The sequence below is a fragment of the Tasmannia lanceolata genome, unplaced genomic scaffold (genome assembly GCF_043159265.1).
Source record: "Tasmannia lanceolata isolate RefF3 unplaced genomic scaffold, GAP_Taslan_0.1 ptg000024l, whole genome shotgun sequence".
NCBI classification, from domain to species: Eukaryota; Viridiplantae; Streptophyta; class Magnoliopsida; order Canellales; family Winteraceae; genus Tasmannia; species Tasmannia lanceolata.
Genome location: NW_027518701.1, coordinates 304,892 through 326,258, shown reverse-complemented (window position 1 = coordinate 326,258; position 21,367 = coordinate 304,892). Strand labels below are relative to the sequence as shown.

The following is a 21,367-nucleotide window of genomic DNA, read 5'->3' as shown; positions in this document are numbered from 1 at the left end:
CCGATCCATTGTGGCTGCTTGGGGAAACAAAAATATAGAAAGGAGGTTAGGTCTATCTCGCAAATTCCGACGTGGAGAAATATCGGAAGAGCCCGCAAGCCGGAGAGCTCGGATTGAGGAACCTTGAAGATCCATATCATGTTTTGTTATTCCGATTTCTGCATTTTCCATTCTTGTCAGTCTGTTTATCCAGCTGTGATCAGAGATTAATTTTTTTCATCCGTTGTAATCACAATTTGGATTTTATTAATGAAAGTGTGTTTTTGTTTTTTTTGTCATTGTTTGATCAAGATAGTTTATCTCGATTATCAAAATTTTAATCTAGTGATTATACTTCCATTTCAGGATTCTTGATTGAGCAGCCATTGCTCCTAAGAAAATCCTCGTTTCAAAACCAACCTGGTCCCGTCAGACATCTGATTCCAGGCTGAGCCGGCAATCCTTGTCACCTTTTTCTTTTACTTCTCCTTTATCGCCTTCCTTGAATTTTCAAGAAATACTTTCACCAGTCCAACCAACCCCTGAAATGATGGCAGAGAATGGGCAAAATAGTATGGACACCAATGAGATGATGAAAGCTATAATGTTACAATTGAGTACCATTAATGAAGAAATAGCCCGATTAAAGAATGACAGAGAATCTACTACCAAGAATCCTGCACCTCAGCAAACCCCAATCATGCCTCGCCCACCTCCTATGATGGCTCAGCCTCCTGTGTTGCCAGTCTTTGACCATTCTGATGACGAGCAGTATGAAGAAGAGAACTGTCTCCCCCATCTGGATAAAGGCAAGGGGATAGTCGATAGGTTGGATAAGATGGCCCAGGAGATGGAGAGCATGAAAATGCAGGGTCCGAAAAAATTAAACATGGCCGAGTATATGATAATACCGGGAGTTGTGCTACCTCCTAATTTCAAGATGCCGGATCATGATAAGTATGATGGGACAGGATGTCCCAAGAGTCATCTGAAAGCCCTTATTCCTCTCTTACAGCAGCATGGGCTTACTCCAGAGCAGATTGCTCTTCTTTTCCCTAGATCTCTTACTGGAACAGCAAAGAAATGGTTTTTAAGCTTGAAAACCGAAGAGATCAGAACTCTGGAGGATATTGCCAATAGATTTGTTGAGCAATTCTCCATGGAGGAGGGAATAGATGTGACAAAAAGAGATCTGAAGGCGCTGAAACAAGGGCACAATGAAACCTTCACTTCTTTCATTCGCCGATGGAGGCGTAAAGCGGCGCAGATGACACATCGATTATCAGATGCCGATCAAATTAAGATTGTTGTCAAGAACCTATCCCCGCAATACTATCATCACATGGCTATTCAATATTTTCTGGACTTCAATCATCTGATAAAAACAGGGACTCAAATCGAAGATGCTTTGTCCAAGGGACTAAGATCAAGATCTTCGTCTGATGTGAGAGAGGGAAAAAGACCTATTGTGGCACCGAAGGAGGTGCACAATCTTAACTATACCAGGCCTTCCAGTTATGCCAGACCACCGGGTTATGATCAACCACCATCCAGAACGGTGACTGAAGTCAGGAGGCCTATTGAAAAGAAGGTTTTTCGTCAGTTTGACCCCCTCCCTTACTCCTTATCAGTGGCTTTGAAGAAGTTGCTGAGAGATAAAAAGATTACTTTGTTGGAACCTAGAGAGCTTCCTAACCCTTTGCCCAAGTATTGGAGGAAGGACCAATACTGCGATTATCATCAGAATTCAGGGCATTTGACTGACAAATGCATGGCTTTAAGACACAAGATCCAAGACATGATAGAAGCAAAGGATCTTGCCGTTGAAGCACCGAACGTCACTCGAAACCCATTACCTACACATGCAATGCCTCCCCCAAACGTGTATGCCATTTTCACTGAAGAAATTCTCTTAGATCACTCCCGTATTTGTGCGGTTATTTCTGATAGACCGTATGTTCTGAGATGGGATGATGAAGATGAAGCGATCGAAAACAAGAAACCTTATATACTATCCCCTCTAGATGAAGGATTAACAGGATCCTCTGAGTGTTCTTGTTCTTATGTCCTCAAGAGTGAGGAGGAGGAAGAGATGAAAGAAAAGATCCCTTATGTTTTAAGATTGGAAGAAGAAGACTTGTTGCTTCTGGAAGATCAGTGTGACGAGCTCCGCCATGTCACACGAGGTGGTCGTGTCTTCAAACCTGCAGAACTCAGAGCAGAAAATCCTGCCGAAGTTGTAAGAGCTGCGGAGAATCTGAAACAGAAGCAGACTGTGGATGAAGAGGAAGAAAATTTGTTAAAACAACTGAAGAAGACACAAGCTAACGTGTCCATCTGGGGTTTACTAATGGCATCACCGAAACACAGACAGGTTGTGCTTCGAGAATTAAATGCCTCTCAAGTATCAGTTGAAATTACCCCCGATGAGTTGGTCAATCTCGTGGCAATGGCCAGGGTTTCTAGAACATTGTCATTTACTGATGAGGATCTGCCTCAAGAAGGAAGAGATCACACAAGACCTCTCCGTATCACCATACTGTGCAACAAGAAGAGGGTCCCCGAGGTATTAGTGGATAATGGGTCAGCTTTAAATGTATGTCCTTTAAGCACCGCCACTACCCTGGGATTCGGGCCAGCCGATTTTATCCCGTCGGAACAGGGGATATTGGCATATGACGGAACCAGAAGAGATGTCATCGGGACACTCGCCACAGAAGTCGAGATAGGAGGTGAAACTTTCGAGATAGAGTTTCAGGTTCTTGATATCAAAACATCTTTCTTTCTCCTTCTTGGCCGGCCGTGGCTTCATAAAGTTGGAGTCGTTCCTTCCACACTTCACCAGAAATTGAAATTTGTCCGAAACAATCGGGTGATCACAGTGCGAGGCGACCCTGAGCCGGAAATTGGTCAAATAACATCTGAACTGAGCACTGAAAAATCAAGAGATGTTAGTTTAACTGGCTTTTCATTAGAAGTCTCTACTATTTCCTTTGGGGAAGCAATGAATGAAGAAATAATGTTTCTCTCGAGCACGAACACTCAAGTGGTGAAGATAATGCGAAAGTATGGTTATGTCCCGGGAACTGGTCTGGGAAGAAATCTGCAGGGCCCAACTGAGTGGCCGGAATTGAAAGCAGTCGGCGGATTATTCGGGTTAGGGTACGAGCCAACTCCGAAAGAGGTTCAAGAAATGAAGCGTTATATGATGAAGTGGGCTGAATGTCGTCGTCGGGGTACAGAATTTCCGACAGGACCGTACAGCATGATTATGAATGGCCGATTCAGAAGAGAAGGGGCAGACTGTCCGTTCTATGGTTTTCCTGAGACCTGGTGCGATAAGACTGGGAAGAGGCTTCCAGGATTAGAGATCTTCTTCACAGATGAGTTGTCAGAAGATTTCTATAGTGAGCAGTTTGCCTTGGCATCGATAGCAGAAAAACCAGCTGCAGATTGGGCAGAAAATATTGAGCCGCATCTCCTAGACTCCCTATATCAGGTTGAGGCCCCAATCGTCGCTATGATTGGAGGAGATGTGCCCTTCACGAGCCCAAGGGATTGCATTACTCCAGCCACTGGACCTTTAGACAATTGGACCGCACAGGTTATACCCCAAGTAGTCCTCCAGTATAGTCCAGTCCTTTCAAAAGAGTCAGTCATTTCAAAAAATGTGTCAGTTTCTGAGTTCAACCCAGAGTCTGTCATTTCTAACTTTTCTTTTGATGCAGGTACCATAGAGGTCGGAGTAGTTCTCGGAGGTGGTGAAGAGTCGGTTCCTGTCGAGTCTCGGTCAGAAGATGTTTTCACTGATTCTTCATTTGTACATAGTCCTGTCTATGTTGATACTGATGTCAACATGTCATTTCATTTGAATTCAGAGTCTGTAACGCCCGATGTGGGTGAATCATTCGATGTAATCATCAATTCTGCAAAAGAAATAAAAGATTCATTTGTGTACGATCCTGTCTTTATTTCTAATTCTGTTTCTGATTCTGCTTCAAAGCCTGATCAAATAACTAATAATAATAATAATCAAGACTCCCCCTCAAACGAGGAAGCCGACGAAACTCCTTTTGAAATCAAATACATGATTCAACAAGAGGAGATTCGCCGAGCAAAACCACTCGAAGAAGAAATTGAAACCGTAAATATAGGTGATGAAACTTTAATTCGGGAGATTCGGATTGGCAAAACTTTATCTCCTGAGGAGCGCGAAGAATTAATCACTTTGCTAAAAGAGTTTAAGGAGGTTTTTGCTTGGTCTTACGATGACATGCCGGGATTGAGTGAGGACATTGTGCAACACAAATTACCTCTAATTCCGGGCATCAAGCCGAAGAAGCAAAAACTCCGAAAACTCAAGACAGAATGGGAGTTAAAGGTTCATGATGAGGTGAAAAAACTACTTGAGGTAAAATTCATTGAAGTAGTGGAATATCCCGAATGGCTTGCAAATATAGTTCCTGTGCCCAAGAAAGATGGAAAAGTCAGGATGTGCGTTGACTTCAGAGATCTGAACAAGGCCAGTCCGAAAGATGATTTTCCTCTTCCGAACATCGATATCCTGGTAGACAACACTGCTGGACATGCTCTGTTATCTTTCATGGATGGGTTTTCAGGCTACAATCAGATCAAGATGGCGCCTGAGGATATGATGAAGACGGCATTTATTACTCAATGGGGTACGTACTGTTACCGAGTAATGCCGTTTGGCCTCAAAAATGCTGGAGCTACCTATCAGAGGGCTGCGACTACTCTTCTTCATGACATGATTCATAAGGAGGTCGAGGTCTATGTCGATGACATGATTGTCAAAGGCAGGACTCGGCCAGAGCATACAGTCGCTTTGAGAAAGTTCTTTGAGCGAATCCGAAAGTTTCAACTTCGCTTGAACCCAAATAAATGTGTATTTGGGGTCACGTCAGGGAAGTTGCTGGGATTCATGGTCAGTGAAAGAGGAATCGAAGTGGACCCTCAGAAAATCAAGGCTATCCAAGAAATGCAACCACCAAAGACAGAAAAGCAGATTCGTGGATTCCTTGGCAAAGTGCAATACTTGAGGAGATTCATATCCCATTTAACTATGACATGTGAACCCATCTTCAAGTTATTAAAAAAGAATTCCTCCAAGAAATGGAATGAAGAATGTCAGGAAGCATTTGAAAAGGTCAAGCAGTGTTTGTCTTTGCCTCCTGTCTTATCCCCAGTCATTCCTGGTCAACCATTGTTGATGTATTTGTCCATCACAGATACAGCAATGGGTTGTATGCTTGCTCAGCAAGATGTAGGATCTAAGAAGGAGAAGCCTATCTACTACATCAGCAAGAAAATGCTAGAGTACGAGATAAAGTACACTATCTTGGAAAAGACTTGTCTAGCATTAGTCTGGGCGACTCAAAGGCTTAGACATTATCTATTATCGAATAAGGTATTTCTGCTTTCACGGATGGATCCGTTGAAGTACTTATTCGAGAAGCCCGCCCTTACAGGAAGAACTGCAAGATGGTTGCTATTGTTATCTGAGTTTGACATCACATACGTCACTCAGAAATCTGTCAAAGGACGGGTTATTGCTGAGCAGCTAGCTGATGCTCCTGTTGAGGAGAATGCTTTTCTGAAAGTTGAGTTTCCTGATGAAGAGATCATGGAACTTGAAGAAGAAATTCCAAGTACCAGATGGATAATGTACTTTGATGGAGCTGTAAACAATCGAGGACAAGGAATAGGAGCAGTGCTTGTATCTCCCAAGAAAGAATATATCCCGATATCCATCAAGTTACAATTCGAATGTACAAATAACATGGCAGAGTACGAAGCTTGTATCGCAGGACTTGAGGCAGCTTTAATTTTGAAAGTCCAAGAGATTGATGTATTTGGAGATTCAATTCTGATAATTTGTCAAACCAACGGTAATTGGAAGACAAGAGAATCAAAATTGATCCCGTATAATTTCTATCTCGAATCTCTGGCCAAGAAATTCAAGAATATCACATTTACCCATCTGTCAAGAACCAAGAATCATTTTGCAGACGCCTTGGCTACCTTAGCCTCGATGTTGGATATTTCTGAGACAATGGAGGTCCAGCCTTTAGCTGTGAGGTCGCAATGGGCTCCAGCGCATGTAAATGCCATTGAGATATCAGCGCGATGTCCAGATGGAAAACCGTGGTATACTGATATCCGAAATCTCATTTCAGGCAATGGCCATCCCCCTGAAGCTTCCAGCAAAGAGAGAAAAACTCTTCAGAGATTCGCCGCTAACTTCATCATTTGTGGTGAAGAATTGTATAGAAGATCCTTTGATGGGATTCAGCTTCTGTGTGTTGATGAAGATCAGGCTGCGGAGCTCATTGAACAAACACATGAAGGTGTTTGTGGTCCTCACATGAACGGTAAAATGCTATCAAGGAAGATCCTTAGACTCGGTTTCTATTGGCCCTCAATGGAAACAGATTGTTTCGCATTTGTGAAGAAATGTCATAAATGCCAAGTCTATGCGAATCTTATTCATGTGCCTCCGTCAGAGCTGCATTCTATGACCTCGCCATGGCCGTTTTCAGTATGGGGGATTGATATCATTGGCAAAGTCTATCCTAAATCGTCAAGTGGGCACGAGTACATCTTGGTGGCCATTGACTATTTCACGAAGTGGATAGAAGCTGCTTCATATGCTTCCATAACTTCCAATACAGTTGCGAAGTTCATCCGTGCAAACATCATTTGCAGATATGGAGTACCTCATGAGTTGATTTCTGACAATGGATCTCACTTCAAGAAAGAGGTAGTGCACCTGTGCGAAGAATTTAAAATCAAGCATCACAAGTCATCTCCTTACAGACCGCAGACAAATGGTGCTGTAGAGGCGGCAAATAAGAATATCAAAGTCATAATCAGCAAAATGACTGAAACTTATAAAGATTGGTCGAATAAACTCCCGTATGCTTTGTGGGCTTACAGGACGTCGATCAGATCCTCTACAGGTGTAACTCCGTACTCTCTAGTTTACGGAATGGAGGCAGTCCTCCCTGTTGAAGTGAGAATCCCGTCTTTAAGAGTTATGATGGAAACGAATCTGCCAGAGTCTGAGTGGGCCAAAGCCAGACATGATGAATTGCAGATGATTGATGAAAAGAGGCTCAGAGCCTTATACCACATCCAAGGTTATCAGAGAAGAATCGAAAGGGCATTCAATAAGAAAGTCAAGGTTCGAGACCTGAAACCAGGAGATCTCGTCTTGAAGTCTTATCGAGCACCGGTGTTCGATCCCAGAGGAAAATTCAGGCCAAACTGGTCTGGTCCTTACATTGTTGATGAAGTCCTGCCTGGAAAAGCCGTAAGACTCCTCAATGAAAATGGTGAAAAATTAACAGAACCTACAAACCTGGACCAACTAAAGAAGTACTATGCTTAAATACACCAGGAGGCCATCCTTGATCGATCAGAGCCAAAAGCTAACAACCCAAAAGTCAAAATACCGTTTGCAAACCCTTTGGGCCTATAAAAAAAAAATCCCTTTTTCTTGGCAAACACAAACCAGGGGCATCTTTTATGACTTGCGTCATAAAAGATAGTAAGCTTGAACTACGTTCTGACCTGATTCCTTTTTACAGGATACGTAGGCCACCTAATTGATTCGGGTTCGGTCAAATTCTTCAAATCCTTCGAATCTTTCAAATCCTTGAAAATATGAAAGAAAGAACAAAACAAAAAATCCTTGAAACCCAAAAAATGGGCGAACTACGCGGACCTGATTCCCATTTTCTTTGGGGATACGTAGGCAGTCTGGAGGGCCAGATTCGGTTAAATACATAAAACAAACCAAAAGTTTAACCTGTTTGAACCCAAGCCTACCTAAAAGTCTTTCTGGTGTATTTTAGGTCCAGGTTTGTAGAGAAACAGAAAGAAAGAAAAAATGATGGAGTCTTAGACCCGCTAGACTGAAAACCCGAAAGGGCGGTCTAGGCAAAAATTAGGGTCATTCACCTGCTAAGTTGAAAACCTGAAAGGGCGGCTTAGGCAAAATATAAGGCAGGCGGTCCGCCAAATCAAAAACTTGAAAAGGTGATTTGGTCATGGCAGTGACTGCAAAAAGATAAAACCTCTGAATGCCAGCAAGACTTTTATTTCTTCTGAGGCATTACTCTGAAGTCTGAGTAAGCGCCAGTAGAGATTATTCTGACACTCTATAAGCTAAGGAGTTAAGACTAAGCAAACCAAAGGGATAATAACCATGACGGAAAACCTGAAAAGAGGAATGAAACACCTTTAAATACGGTTTTTGAAAGATTCTAAGAAGTGGTAGACTATACCATTTTAAAATACTTATCAGGCTGAAAAGCAGATTCAGTTTCTCTTAGAATCCAAGTCATGGTCGAAGTCCTCCTTTGTTGTTAGCCACAGTTCAGTCTTTGTCAAAGTCAAGGTTAAACTCCAAGGTCTTGTGTGGGGAGTCCTGTGTGGTCAATGTCTCTCCAAGGTTGGAGTGATAGAAAAGTGATGAAGTTGTGGATCCTTGAAAATGATACAGAGCAGAGCAGAGTTCAGAAGGATAGCACTCAGACCATTCGAAGTATTGGCAGCGGACAGAAATAGAAGAAAATTATCGGATTCAGTCTTTTGTATTTGAAAAGATTTGTAACTTCAAAAATTCAGGAAATGAAAACCTTTTCTACAATGCTCCCTATGTTTGTTCTCCTATGAATTTGTCATGGAAGTAAATTCGTACTAGGGGCATCTTTTATAACCTGTTCAGGTTATAAAAGATATCAAGTGAACTCTGATAATTGAGATAATTAATTTCATTAAATGAAGATAAGAAGAGCTTCAGTAGAGTTTTTGGTCAAATTCCTCTGAGAGTCTTTCTTATCATCTTATTGAAAATCTATCTCATAATCCCCAGTGGAGTTTCTATCCACAAAATGTAAATAAACCAAGCATTCAAATTAAATCATCTGCATCTGTACATAAACTATTTAGCCTCCAAGCTAAAAATCAAGCTTTTATGCATAAATTCCTTGCCTCTGAGCATAAATCCCTGCCTCCGAGCATAAAACCTTGCCTCCGAGCATAAACCCTGCCTCTGAGCACAAATCCTTGCCTCCGAGCATAAAATTCTGCCTCTGAGCATAAATTCCTTGCCTCCGAGCATAAAACCCAGCCTCCGAGCATAAAATCTTTGCCTCCGAGCATAAATCATTGCCTCCGAGCATAAATTCCTTGTTTCCAAGCATAAATATTGCCTCCGAGCATAATTCCTTGCCTCCGAGCATAAATTCCTTGCCTCCGAGCATAAAACCTTGCCTCCGAGCATAAATCCTTGCCTCTGAGCATAAAACCTTGCTTCCAAGCATAAATCCTCGCCTCTGAGCATAAAACCATGATTTTGAACATAGAAACGAGCCTCTGTGCAAAAACTCAGGCCTCCGAGTTAAAATTCCCTAGCTTCTAAGCTAAAATCTTTCAACCTCCATGCATAAACCATTTTGCCTCTGAGCATAAAACCATCCGCCTCTGAGCAGAAAACCAACATTCCTAACAAACCAATCCTCTTATAATCCAACTTTCACCAAGTCATTTTCTCCATCCCATTCTCTAAATCAATTTTGGGGCTAGTCAAAATGTGACGTCTGTTCAGCTTTGACATTCGCGCGACAAGCACGCTCTGCCAAAGAGGGGCATCTGTAGACACCCCATTTTGACTAAGCCCTAAACCTTTCCGGCTCGTGCCAAATCCATCCGAATCTCAGCATTAGGGTCCCAAGCTTCGCCCTAGGCTGGATTAGGGTCTCTTTTAGCCCCCTGCAAAATTTCATCGAGATCGGGACTCGTTTGCCCAGCAGTCAGGCTGAAATAGTGTGTGTAATGCAAATGAAGGGAAGACCCACTAGGTTTTCATTTTACCCTAAAAACCTTGTATTTTAGGGAAAATTCAAGTTATCCAAAGACCCCAAATATCCATGAATACATTTTTAGAAGCCTTAGGATCTCAGAATTGTCTCGGCAAAATTTCAGAAAAATCCGCCAAGAAAATTCGAAAAAGACAAGTTGAGTTAGTGCCGTTATCAAGTATAGGGGGTGCCTTATCCCAGAGGGGTCGCGCATTTGTGCGCCCATCAATTTTGGTGCCAATATCAATTTCATATTTTTCCTATAAATACTCACTTAAGCTCATTTTTAAGAGGATCTTAGCTTTTTACTAATTTCTAGAGAGAGAGACTCTGAGGAGAGAGAAATTAGATCTGCAACTCGAAACTTCTTTTTTTTCCTTTTTTTTTCCGTCCAATCTCTTCTTCTCCGGCCAAGATTCCGGCCGGGATCAGGCACATCTCTGACCAATAGCAGTGTTGTTCTTGTCTGCTTCCTTTTTCTTCTTAATCTAGCATGTTCTCATTCCTTTTGAAACCCTAACTTTCAATTGAACCATAGATTTTTTTTTCTTCTAAAATCCGAGCCTTAACCTGATCTGATCTTCCTATCATCTTCTCCGATTGAAGCTCCGGCCATTAAAGTTCTACCAGATCTGCCGGATTCTGACCGTGTTTTGATTGGCAAATTTCAAATTGCAGAGAGAAAACAAGAGAGCTTGAGAGGAATTCTCCCAAACCCTAACCATAAATCTTTGCCTCTTCTCCAATAATTCTCCTCCTCCTCTGGCAAGCTCTGAGAAGAATAAAGAGAAGAGATCAAAAGCGGCAAAGCGTGGGTTTCAATCGGCTCTTTTCTGAGCGGATCCAAGATTTGAACCATTTCATTGAAGATCTTTAGTTCTAAGGAAGGAAAGATAAGATCAAGGATCGAATTTCAGGAAAAGATAATAAATTGCTAAGGTAAGTTGATTTCGTTTTCTCTTTATAAATACCTCTGATGATTCTCTTTGAAAAATGTTGAATGAGATGAATGTTTAGCCTCTAATTTTGTGTAGAGATGAATTGATTTGGAATGTGTAAGCCTATGATAAAAAAAAATTTAGCCTTATCAATTATTTTGATTCTTTGATTTTCATTTCAAACAAATTAGAATTTCTTTTTTACTTATTTGTTTCTTTTAATCATGGATCAGTTCATCTGTGTTCAATTCATAAGCACAAATTGGATCATGATGTTAATAGTCACATGAGATTTGGTTGTTGCTCTGTTATTCTTGACAATATGTGTTATAGGCACAAACAGATTTTTGATGAGTCATATATTTTTACATTTTTTTTATGCTTTTCCTTCTTTTAGTCAATACATGAGATTTTTTTTTTTTAAGATGGCAGGAGTGAATGTACATGAATATAAATAGAGCTGTTTGGACAATTTTTTGTATCATCATTCGCTAACCTGAACTGGATTGAAAAGGACTTTGTAACCTTTGCTTCTTGCAATAAAATTGTGACAGGTTGAGGAGAAGTATGATTTAGTTTGGGCGTAGAGTTTCAATTAGAAGGCTAATTCCCGCCAAGTTAAATAGTGATATAACCTTAGAGTTTTGAACCTATATCTAATTCCACTGTAAAATATCTTTTGTCTTCTAGAAAAGATTTCAGAATGATGGGTTTCTCTTTCTTATGGAATGTCTAGTGCCATGAATGTGGGTCATGTGGCTACAGTGGATGAGAGAGTATTTAAGTCAAGAGTAGCGTGTGTGAAGCTCTATGGGATGTTCATGTCAATGTAGAGTCCATAAGGGCACCTTATGCACAGTGAAGAGTTTCACCTTTGGCCTTTATTTTTGAAACACTTTTCTGTAGAGGAGTAAGGAAAGATCATAGGATGCATGGTGCGAAGAGATGAGAGGGAATGTTACATCCACCATTTTAGAGGTTAGGAGTATATGTCTAGTGTGCTGATCATGTTCTGTAATGTATAGATGTAAGCATAAAGGTAATACAACTCTTAGGCATTTTTTTTTTTATAAAAAGTGTGGCTGAAGATGCATACGATCCTTCATGTGATTTAATTTGTTGCTTTGTGTCTTGTATGTTCAGGTTGATCCCCAAAAACTTTATTGTCATTTGCATTTTTTTTTTTTTATCTTATATTTATGTATATGGGCAGCCTCCACTTGGTTGTGACATATGTAACTTTACTTTGTTTTGACATGTGTTCCCTCATTTGGCTTGAATCCGTGCAACCTTCACTTGGCTGTAACAGCTAACCCTCTCACTTTGATAATGGCAGCCACACTCTTTTGATCATTACAGCCAACATTCTCTTGATAATTGCAGCCACATACCTTTTTGATAAGAGCAGTCACACGCCATTTGATGATGGCAGCCCCCGCATATATATTTGTTTTTTTTTTTTTAAATGACAGCCACGTTCTCTTGATCATGGCAGCCTACATGTTGTTTCACTATTTATTACATGTGTTTGGTAATTTTATTTTTTATTTTTTCTTTTTTCTTTTTTTTTCTCTTTTCAAATAACTAATGCGCCAGCGCTGGGATATTTATGTAGTTATATAAACTTGCTTGTTTTTTTTTCATTCTCTTAGTTTATTAATCGATGTGCACATTGGAAATATTAATATTCTTCTGAAACTAATTTTTTTTTTACTATATTTCAATTGCCATAATATGTATCTTGTCTGTTAGTATAAGAAGGTTTCTTGTAAGATAAGATAATCGGTTACGATAGAATGTATATATATTATAGAGTATTCTTTTCTATTACTTTGTCAACTGATGCATAGTTAGTGTAAATATTATATGCCCAATTTATATATATATATATATATATTGTCAAAGGTTTATTTCATAATGAACATATTTTTATCCTCTTTGTATAGAAGCTTTGAACATTAGGGTAGACAACTGATTTTTTTTTTATATAGCAACTCATTTTGAATCACGGGACTGCTGAAATCTTAGCTTTACCAATCCTCATGCTCTTATTAAAATGGTGTTGCTCATTGGGCATGTGTTGAATTGACTTTCACTTTGGTTGGATCGTTATAGGCTTATCATTTTATTTTTTATTTTTTTATCATATTAGAGACATACCAGATCAAGGTAGTACCTTCTATTTTTCTTCTTCCCTCCTCTAGGTAGAAAGTTGCTTAGACTTTTAGATATTAGTATCCCTTCATTGCGAGGGCGATGAAGGAGTTATCCCAAGCCCATCTTTTAGGGTGATGTAAATATCATTTAATGTGTTCCTGTAATCTGTTGGAAATTTATTTTTTCTTTTATCTTAAGTTTTGAGTTAGATTCTGAAGATGAATGGATTGTTCAGGTGAGATTATCTCAAAGCTTATTATATTCATTCCTTATTATTTAAATGAATTGTTAATAGGAAGAAGGAGATCAGATGACTACTCTATTCGATATCATCGACATGAGTACTGTCTGATCTCAAGGCGGGATTAGAAATATTATCATGTGTATATGATATCAGATGATTACTTTGGCATCATCTGATTTCATTGGAGTCCCCGTATTGGGGTTTGTGGTTGGTTTAGAAGTGTTTGATATTGTTTGTTTTTTACTTTATTAGGCTATCCAGCGGCTGGTCTGGACTAATTAATGATGTTTATCATTTTATGATTGCTTTAGATTGTGTATTGTTTTTTTATTGAGAATTCTTCTTTGCTTAGCACTTGATTTATTTTTATAAAAATAGAGTGAAATTTGCAATTATCTGGCAGCTTTTTCTTCTCTCTTTGATAGACTAACACAGTCTTATAGATTGCTGTTAATTCTCTTTAGATATTAGAATCCCCTTTTCTTGTAGGGCGATGAAGGCGCTAGCCCAAGCCCATCCTTAGGGGACTTGCTCAGTCCAAGTTGCATACCTCTCCTTTGTATATAGGAGACTTGCCTAGTCTCATTCTCTTACTAACCCTCCTCTTTGTGCGTCGTTTGGTTTTGGGAGAACACCCTACTCGGCTTGGCTTCATACCCCTATCCTATATGGGTATCTGGTTGCACATTTGTTGCACCCTAGGGCTAGGTAGCTGTCCGGCCCGGCTGGGTGTTTTACCTTTGCCAAATATGCACAAGGTCTCTTTTTCCTTGTTAGTATTTTCTCTATCCTACCTCTGTGTCTAAGAGACTTACCTAGTCTCATTTTCTTGCTAAACCTCCTCTTTGTGTATCATTTGGTTTTGGGAGAACACCCTACTCGGCTTGGCTTCATACCCCTATCCTATATGGGTATTTGGGTTGCACATCTGTTGCACCCTAGGGCTAGGTAGCTGTCCGGCCCGGCTGGATGTTTTACCTTTGCTAAATATGCACAAGGTCTCTTTTTCCCTGGTACTTGTGAGTTTTATCTTAGCTTGATAGTCTCACTAGCACCCTTCTTTATTTCTTTTTCTTTTAGGAGACAGGCTTTGTCTCATTAGCACCTCCTTCTTAGAATCCTATTTTCAGAGTCAGTCCTTAGCCTAGGAGTCTGTCCTTAGCTAGAGAGTCTGTTTTTCTTTCAGGAGTCAGTCCTATCATCATTAGGGGTTAGGATTTTGTCCAACCTCTCATCAAATCTTGTGTTTTCTATCCGCTCCTGCAAGGTATAGGATGCTGTCCAACCCTTGCAGAGCTATGTTTCTGTTCTTTTCCCTCCGCAAAGCATAGGATGCTGTCCAACCTTTGCGGGATATCGGGAGTCTGTCCTCCCCTTATGATGATAGGATTTATTCCCCTCGAGTCAAAAACACTTAAAAATAACAAAAACATCTGAAAAACCAAAAATCTCAAAAATCTTGAGTCATTAGGAGAGTAGTTAGGAATTCTGTTTCGAACTACGTTGGCTTGATCCTCTTCCACGAGGTACGTAGTGCAGCTTGAGATTCTTATCTCAGGTCCAGCCAAACCTTTGTAAATAAATCATTTACCCATTTTAAGAAAAAATACCAAAAATCTTCAAAACCTTGTTTTCAACAAGATCTTCCTCTAGAGTTAGGAGTTTGTCCTAGTTAAAGAGTTTTAGAATTTTGAGTTTGTCTTTGATGTGTTGTGTGGTTTGTTTGTGTTTGTGTTAGAGTTAGGAGTTTGTCCTAGAGTTATAGGAGCGCCTCCGTCCAGTCAGTTGGCGATTCATATCGCCGAATGATGATTAAGTCTTGGATACGCTAGTGATCCCATTGTTTCCCTTAGGGCGTACAGCCTAGCTACACATAGATTATAGGAACCACCTGCATTAGCTTAGGGCTAACCTGCATTTAGTTAAGGCATATAGGGTGTCTTAAAATCTACAATCCATTGGAATTTAAATAATCACACAAGAAGCTTTAAGAACTAGTCCAGTCTTTTAGATCGAGTCTAGGATAGAGGTCTAGATGTCTTAGGCATCATATCTTAGAATAGGTGCGAAGAACTACGTTGCCTTGATTCTCGTGGAGGCGGGGATACGTAGGCTTCTTTGGGTGAACATCAGATCATCTAAAGACTCGGGCCTGGGTATAGATTAGAGTCTTAGGGTTGTATAGTATCGAGTCATTTTTCTATGTTTTGCAGTGTTTTCTTACTTTATTGCGCAGACCTTATACTTTTTTGGTGTGTCGTGCATGTGTTTGTTCATCAGAACTTAGACACCCATTAGGCAATGTCACTTATAACCTAGCTATGCTTAGGTGACACATGTTTCTTTTATTTTATCTTGTGTACCTTTGATTTCATCTCCGAGACATGCATGATTAGATAGACGTCTTCTCGGAGATATTCATTCCCATTCCATATGATTTTCGCCCAAAGCTCTTCAAAATTATTAAGTAAATGGCATAAGAGACCAGGTGTTTGCACTTGGGCGGATGAGGTGCTCTTTAGACCTTCCGAATTCGTAACCAGGCACGAACCTTATTTTATATCTCTGGTTATCCGTTGCAACAGAGCATAGTATGGGATCCAGGGCCCATTTGCCTTTTTCCTTGGATGGCGACTCTTCTTTGTTTAAGGTACGCCTCGAATCTGGGCTAGTCCCCGAATCGAGAGGTATCTCACCTTTGTATCGCCACTCATGCTGTGAGGGGCACTTCTTTCGAGAGTTCCTTGGTAGAACTCTCCATTCACGTGGATGATCCTGAGACTGACTCGTGTGGGGGCACACGTCCTCCACCGCCGCCACTCTCTCGGATCGGGGTCCACACAAGCGCTTCCTCACTTTCTTTCACAGACAATCCTGCCATCTGCCTTGCCAACATCTCTACGTGGGGGTGCGTAAAGACCTCTTTGTCCTTGGTTTCCATTTGGTAACCTCAGGCCCATGGTCAGACTGGCACCACGTGTCATGCGCTTATAGGTGGACAGATTTTTTCCCCTAACAGTATGTGTTAGATATTGACAGCTTGCCTTATGTTGTATTATTTCTTGCTCATAGGTAATCTACTACATTTGAGGGCCTATTAAAATTGATCATGTAGGTACTGATTGGGTTTTATTCACTAGAATCCATTTTTTTGTCACATGCAGCCAAACGTCATTCTGCTAAAAAAAAAAAAAGAAGAAAAATTGATTCTTGCACGTGAGTTCGCCAAGCGTGATTCTATTGACAAAACTACTAAAAATATGCATTCTGACTGTTGATTCCAGAATGAGAATCAAGAGAATGGTTGCCGAACACAACCTAATTTTCTAAGGTAAGCAAGACTTGAGCACGAGCAGTAAGACTCAAATAGGGAATTCCTAGTGATGGGGTCCGGATTCAGCACTGATGGGTCCGAACTCAGCACTGATGAGGTCCGAACTCAGCAACCAATTGGCTGTTGACACGTGGCCCTCACAGGGACCGCTGCAAAGCCAACACCTGTCCCTGCTAGGTGTGACACCTGGACCAATCAGGGACTTCCACCTACCCTTCCTAGGTATGAGACCTGGTCCATACAGAGGCCACCACCTGTCCTGGACAGGTGGCTCAGAATCACTATAAATAGCCTTCACTTGTGCTAAGGTGAGGGATCTGAAAATCAAAACCCTAAGCTTTTGCTTTGACATTGCTCTGCACTCCTGCTCATACTGACTTGAGTGTCGAAGCGCCCGTCCGGAGCACCACTCCGGGTTGGTCCTCTGACCCTTTATCTTCTTGTCTGTGCCCTTGTGCAGCGCAGGACTCCACCAGCCCTTCAGCTGTGGTGTGTCAGATAAGCCTTTCTGGCCCTACCATAACCTGTTACCAATTTTAGACCTAACAGATTTGGCGCCATCCGTGAGACCCCGCAACAAAAAGCTGTTCGGAACTTCACTTAAGCAATGGTAGGAAAAAACGGAAAGCAGGTGCCAACCTCCCTGACGACCCGGGCTACAGCCCCCCGCGAAGGAAGAAACGAGCGATTGGCCTCGCAGATAGAGGTCGGGGCGCCAGGGGAGCGCAGTCCGACTCGTTCGGACCGTTCAGACCCTACCCCGACCCCGAGGGAGATGCGGGCCCTTTTCCAAGAAATGACTGCTGTGATTGCGCAGTTCAGGAATCCGGCCACCGCACTCCAGCAGCACCCAGCCGAGGCCTCTCAGCCCGCCCAGAGGAGGGGAAGCTCCCGCAGAGAGCACACGCCTCCGCCCCGGGAGCAGACTCGTCACTCTACAAGACGAGATCACCTCTCCCGGGACAAGCATGTGCGCCCCGAGCCTCGCCTACATCACCGGTCACGATCTCCCTCCGTACAAAGGCATGGCAGCAAGAGAGACGCCACGCACGAAGAGGGATCGTGGCACCGGCGAAGGAGTCCGTCCAGTCAGTCCGGATCGGCTATGAGCCCGCCAGCAAGGAGAGAGAGGCCCGTCCACCGGGCGGAGGAAAGAGAGGACCCGGTGTTGCGAAGGATCCAGCAGATCGACCACCGGATCGAAGAGCTCGCCAGAGAGCAGGGCCGGGCTGCCTCCCGGATCTTCACAAGCGCTCAACCATTTTCGGACAGAGTGCTCAGCGCAGAGGCCCCTGCGGGCTGGAAGATGCCGCAGTATGACGGGACCACCGACCCCGTGGACCACTTGGAGACTTTCAGGACCACAATGCTCCTCCACGGGGGGTCGGATGGATTCCTTTGTCGGGCATTCCCCACCACGTTGACCGGAGCAGCGCGGGATTGGTACTCGCGGCTTAAGCCCAGGTCCGTGGACAATTTTGATGATTTTGGGGATGACCTGGCCCGCCATTTCATGAGCAGCAGAAGACCCAGGAAGACGACGGCTTCGCTGATGGCCCTCAGGCAGGGAGATGATGAGGCCTTGAAAGTGTTCGTTGGTCGCTTTAATAGGGAAGCTCTCCAGGTTCCCAACCCGGATCCATCCGCGGCCACGAACGCCCTTCTGGCCGGCGCCCGATCGACTGACTTCAGGCGAGCAGTGGCCCGGCGGAACCCGCAGTCCCTCGCGGACCTGATGGCTGGGGCGGAGGAGTACATCTCGGTGGAGGAAACTCTCGCCGCCCTGGACTCTGCTAGCAAGAGAAGGCCCGATGAGAAGAACCCTACCAAGCAGCGTAGGGATGATAAGTCTCAGAAGAAGGAGAGAAGCCCTTCCCGCAGGGAGAGAAGCCCTTCTCGAAAGGGGAGAAGCCCCCAACCGAGAGAGCATTACACGCGGCTGACCGCGTCCAGAGCACAGATCCTGGCAGCCATTCGGGAAGAGGACTTCATCCGGTGGCCGGAGAGGCAGAACTCATCGACAAAAAGAAACATGTCCCAGTACTGCAGGTTCCACAAGGACCACGGCCACGACACCAACGCGTGCCTTCATTTGAAGGAAGAGATCGAGCAGTTGATCAGCAGAGGGTACCTCGGAAGGTACTTGAAAAATGATGACAACAAAAAAGAGCGCAAGGACAAGCCGAGACCCAGAGGCAGAAGCCCCCGGGGCGCTCAACCTCTAGGCGACCGCATTCAAGCTCCGGCCCCGGCCAGCCCCCCTCCTCAGGTACCTCAACCTCAACCTCATGGTGTTATTGGTACCATTTCAGGAGGGCCGACCGCAGGAGGAACCTCTTCATCAGCCCGCAGGACTTATGCCCGGCAGGTCAACGCCGTCCATACCTGCAGCAAGAAGGCCAGACTAGAGAACGAGATATCCTTTTCAGATGCAGATCTCGACGGCCTGATCCTCCTGCATGATGACGCCCTGGTCATCACCATGCTGGTGGCGAACTGGGAAATGAAGAAGATCTTGGTCGACAACGGGAGCTCCGCAGACATCCTCTATTATCACGCCTTCGAGCGGATGCTGATCGGAACCGACCGTCTGAAGCCGGCCAACGCTGATCTGTTCGGGTTCTCCGGAGAAGTTGTCAAAGTCGAAGGGCAGATCGAGCTTCCAGTTCTTATCGGGGAGCCGCCCTGCCAGTCCGTCGCCATGGTGAACTTCTTGGTGGTAAGGGCCAAGTCGGCCTACAATGCTATCCTGGGTCGCCCCGGTCAGAATCTCCTCCGAGCCGTTCCCTCCGCCTATCATCAGAAGATGAAGTTCAGTACACCAGGGGGCGTAGGAGAGGTCAGAGGGGACCAGCCCCAGTCGAGGCAGTGCTATGCAGCGGCACTGAAAGGGAAGAATGCGTCCGAGTCTCTGCCGATCGAGCTGTTTGATCTAAGGGACGAAGCCCAGATCACAGTAAACGAGCCGGCCGAGGACATTATATCTATCCCGTTGTATAGCGATGACGACCAGAGGGTTGTTCACATCGGCTCTGCCCTGCCAGAGGCCGCGCAGCAGGATCTTGCTCAGTTCCTTAGAGCCAATGCAGATGTCTTTGCCTGGGCTCCTTCAGACATGCCCGGCATCGACCCTGCAATCAGCACCCATGAGCTCGGGGTTGATCAGACCTGCAAGCCCGTGAAGCAGAAGATGAGGCACTTTGCACCGGAGAGACGAAGGGCCATTAGAGAAGAGGTGGAAAGGCTTCTGAAGGCCGACTTCATCCGCGAGATCCAGTACCCGGACTGGCTCGCGAATGTTGTGATGGTGAAGAAGTCTAATGGGAAGTGGAGGACCTGCATAGATTTTACAGACCTAAATAAGGCCTGCCCGAAGGACAGCTACCCGCTCCCAAAGATCGATCAGCTCATCGACGCTACTGCAGGTCACGAGCTGCTAAGCTTTATGGACGCCTTCTCGGGATACAATCAGATCAGAATGCATGAGTCTGACATTCCGAAAACATCATTTGTAACCGATCAGGGGACTTATTGCTATCGAGTTATGCCTTTTGGACTGAAGAACGCAGGGGCCACCTACCAGCGGCTCGTCAACAGGCTGTTCAAAGAGCAGATCGGCCGCAATATGGAAGTATATGTGGACGATATGCTGGTCAAGAGCAGAGCTGCCTGCAATCATGTTGCCGACCTCAAAGAAGCGTTTCAAGTCTTGAGGGAGCACAACATGAAGCTCAATCCGACCAAGTGTACGTTCGGCGTCGGAGCAGGCAAGTTTCTGGGCTTCATGGTAAGCCAGAGAGGGATAGAGGCAAATCCTGAGAAAATCAAGGCGGTGATGGAGCTGACTCCGCCCAGAACTATCAGAGAAGTACAGCGCCTGACCGGATTAGTAGCTGCCCTAGGGCGGGTTATCTCTAAGTCCGCAGAAAGATGTCTTCCGTTCTTCAACGCAGTCAAGGGTATAAAAACCGCGCCCTGGACTTCGGAGTGCCAAGCGGCATTTGAAGAGCTGAAGCAGTACTTATCCTCTCCACCGTTGCTGTCGAAGCCAGAACCAGGAGAAGAGCTGATTATGTATCTCTCAGCGGGACCTTTGGCAGTTGCAGCAGTACTGATCAGAGAGGAGTACCACCAGCAAAAGCCGATCTACTATGTCAGTAAGGTCCTCCATGATGCAGAGACAAGATATCAGCGAGTCGAGAAGCTCGTATACGCCCTCGTTATGGCGGCCAAAAAATTAAGGCCGTATTTCCAGGCGCATACGATCAAAGTCCTGACAGGACAGCCCCTGAGGCAGATCCTCCACCGTCCAGACACTTCAGGCCGACTTGTGAAGTTGGCCGTGGAGCTCAGCGAGTTTGACATCAAATATCTGCCCAGGCCAGCAATCAAAGCTCAGGTTCTTGCAGACTTCATAGCTGAATGTACCATGCCAGATTCAGACCCCGGGTCAGAAGCAGCGCTTCCTTCAGAAGCAGAACCGGTTATATCCGAGCAGCAGATCGAAGCCGAAGCGGTTCCGCTTCCCGGGCTTGAGAGTGCAGCTCCTCCGTCCAGCCTGCTTCCATGTTCTGAAGAGCCGCTCTGGGAGGTATATGTCGACGGGTCTTCAAGTAAAAGTAGCAGCGGTGCCGGACTAGTCCTCACAGGACCAGATGACTTTGTCCTGAATTATGCCCTGAGGTTTGGATTTCGTGCGTCAAATAATGAGGCAGAGTACGAAGCGCTCATCGCCGGAATGAACCTCGCCATTCAGGCCCGCGCTCAGAGACTGAAGGCGTACTGCGATTCACAGCTAGTCGTATGTCAGATCCAAGGAGTATATGAG

General features: G+C 44.0%; 1 protein-coding gene across 1 annotated transcript; it reads left to right on the top strand.

Moving 5' to 3' along the window:
- The first annotated feature begins 529 nt into the window (after positions 1-529).
- LOC143857403 (uncharacterized) lies at positions 530-7,390 on the top strand. Its single transcript, XM_077367831.1, has 2 exons — positions 530-3,539; positions 3,708-7,390. The coding sequence occupies exons 1-2, from the start codon at positions 530-532 to the stop codon at positions 7,388-7,390; spliced, it is 6,693 nt and encodes a 2,230-aa protein (XP_077223946.1).
- Positions 7,391-21,367: the final 13,977 nt, after the last annotated feature.

Coding starts and splice junctions, on each gene's coding strand:
- LOC143857403 (XM_077367831.1), top strand. CDS start 530: ATGGCAGAGAATGGGCAAAATAGTATGGACACCAATGAGATGATGAAA. Junction 3,540..3,707: donor CTTCACGAGCCCAAGGGATT/GCATTACTCCAG, acceptor CTTTTGATGCAG/GTACCATAGAGGTCGGAGTA.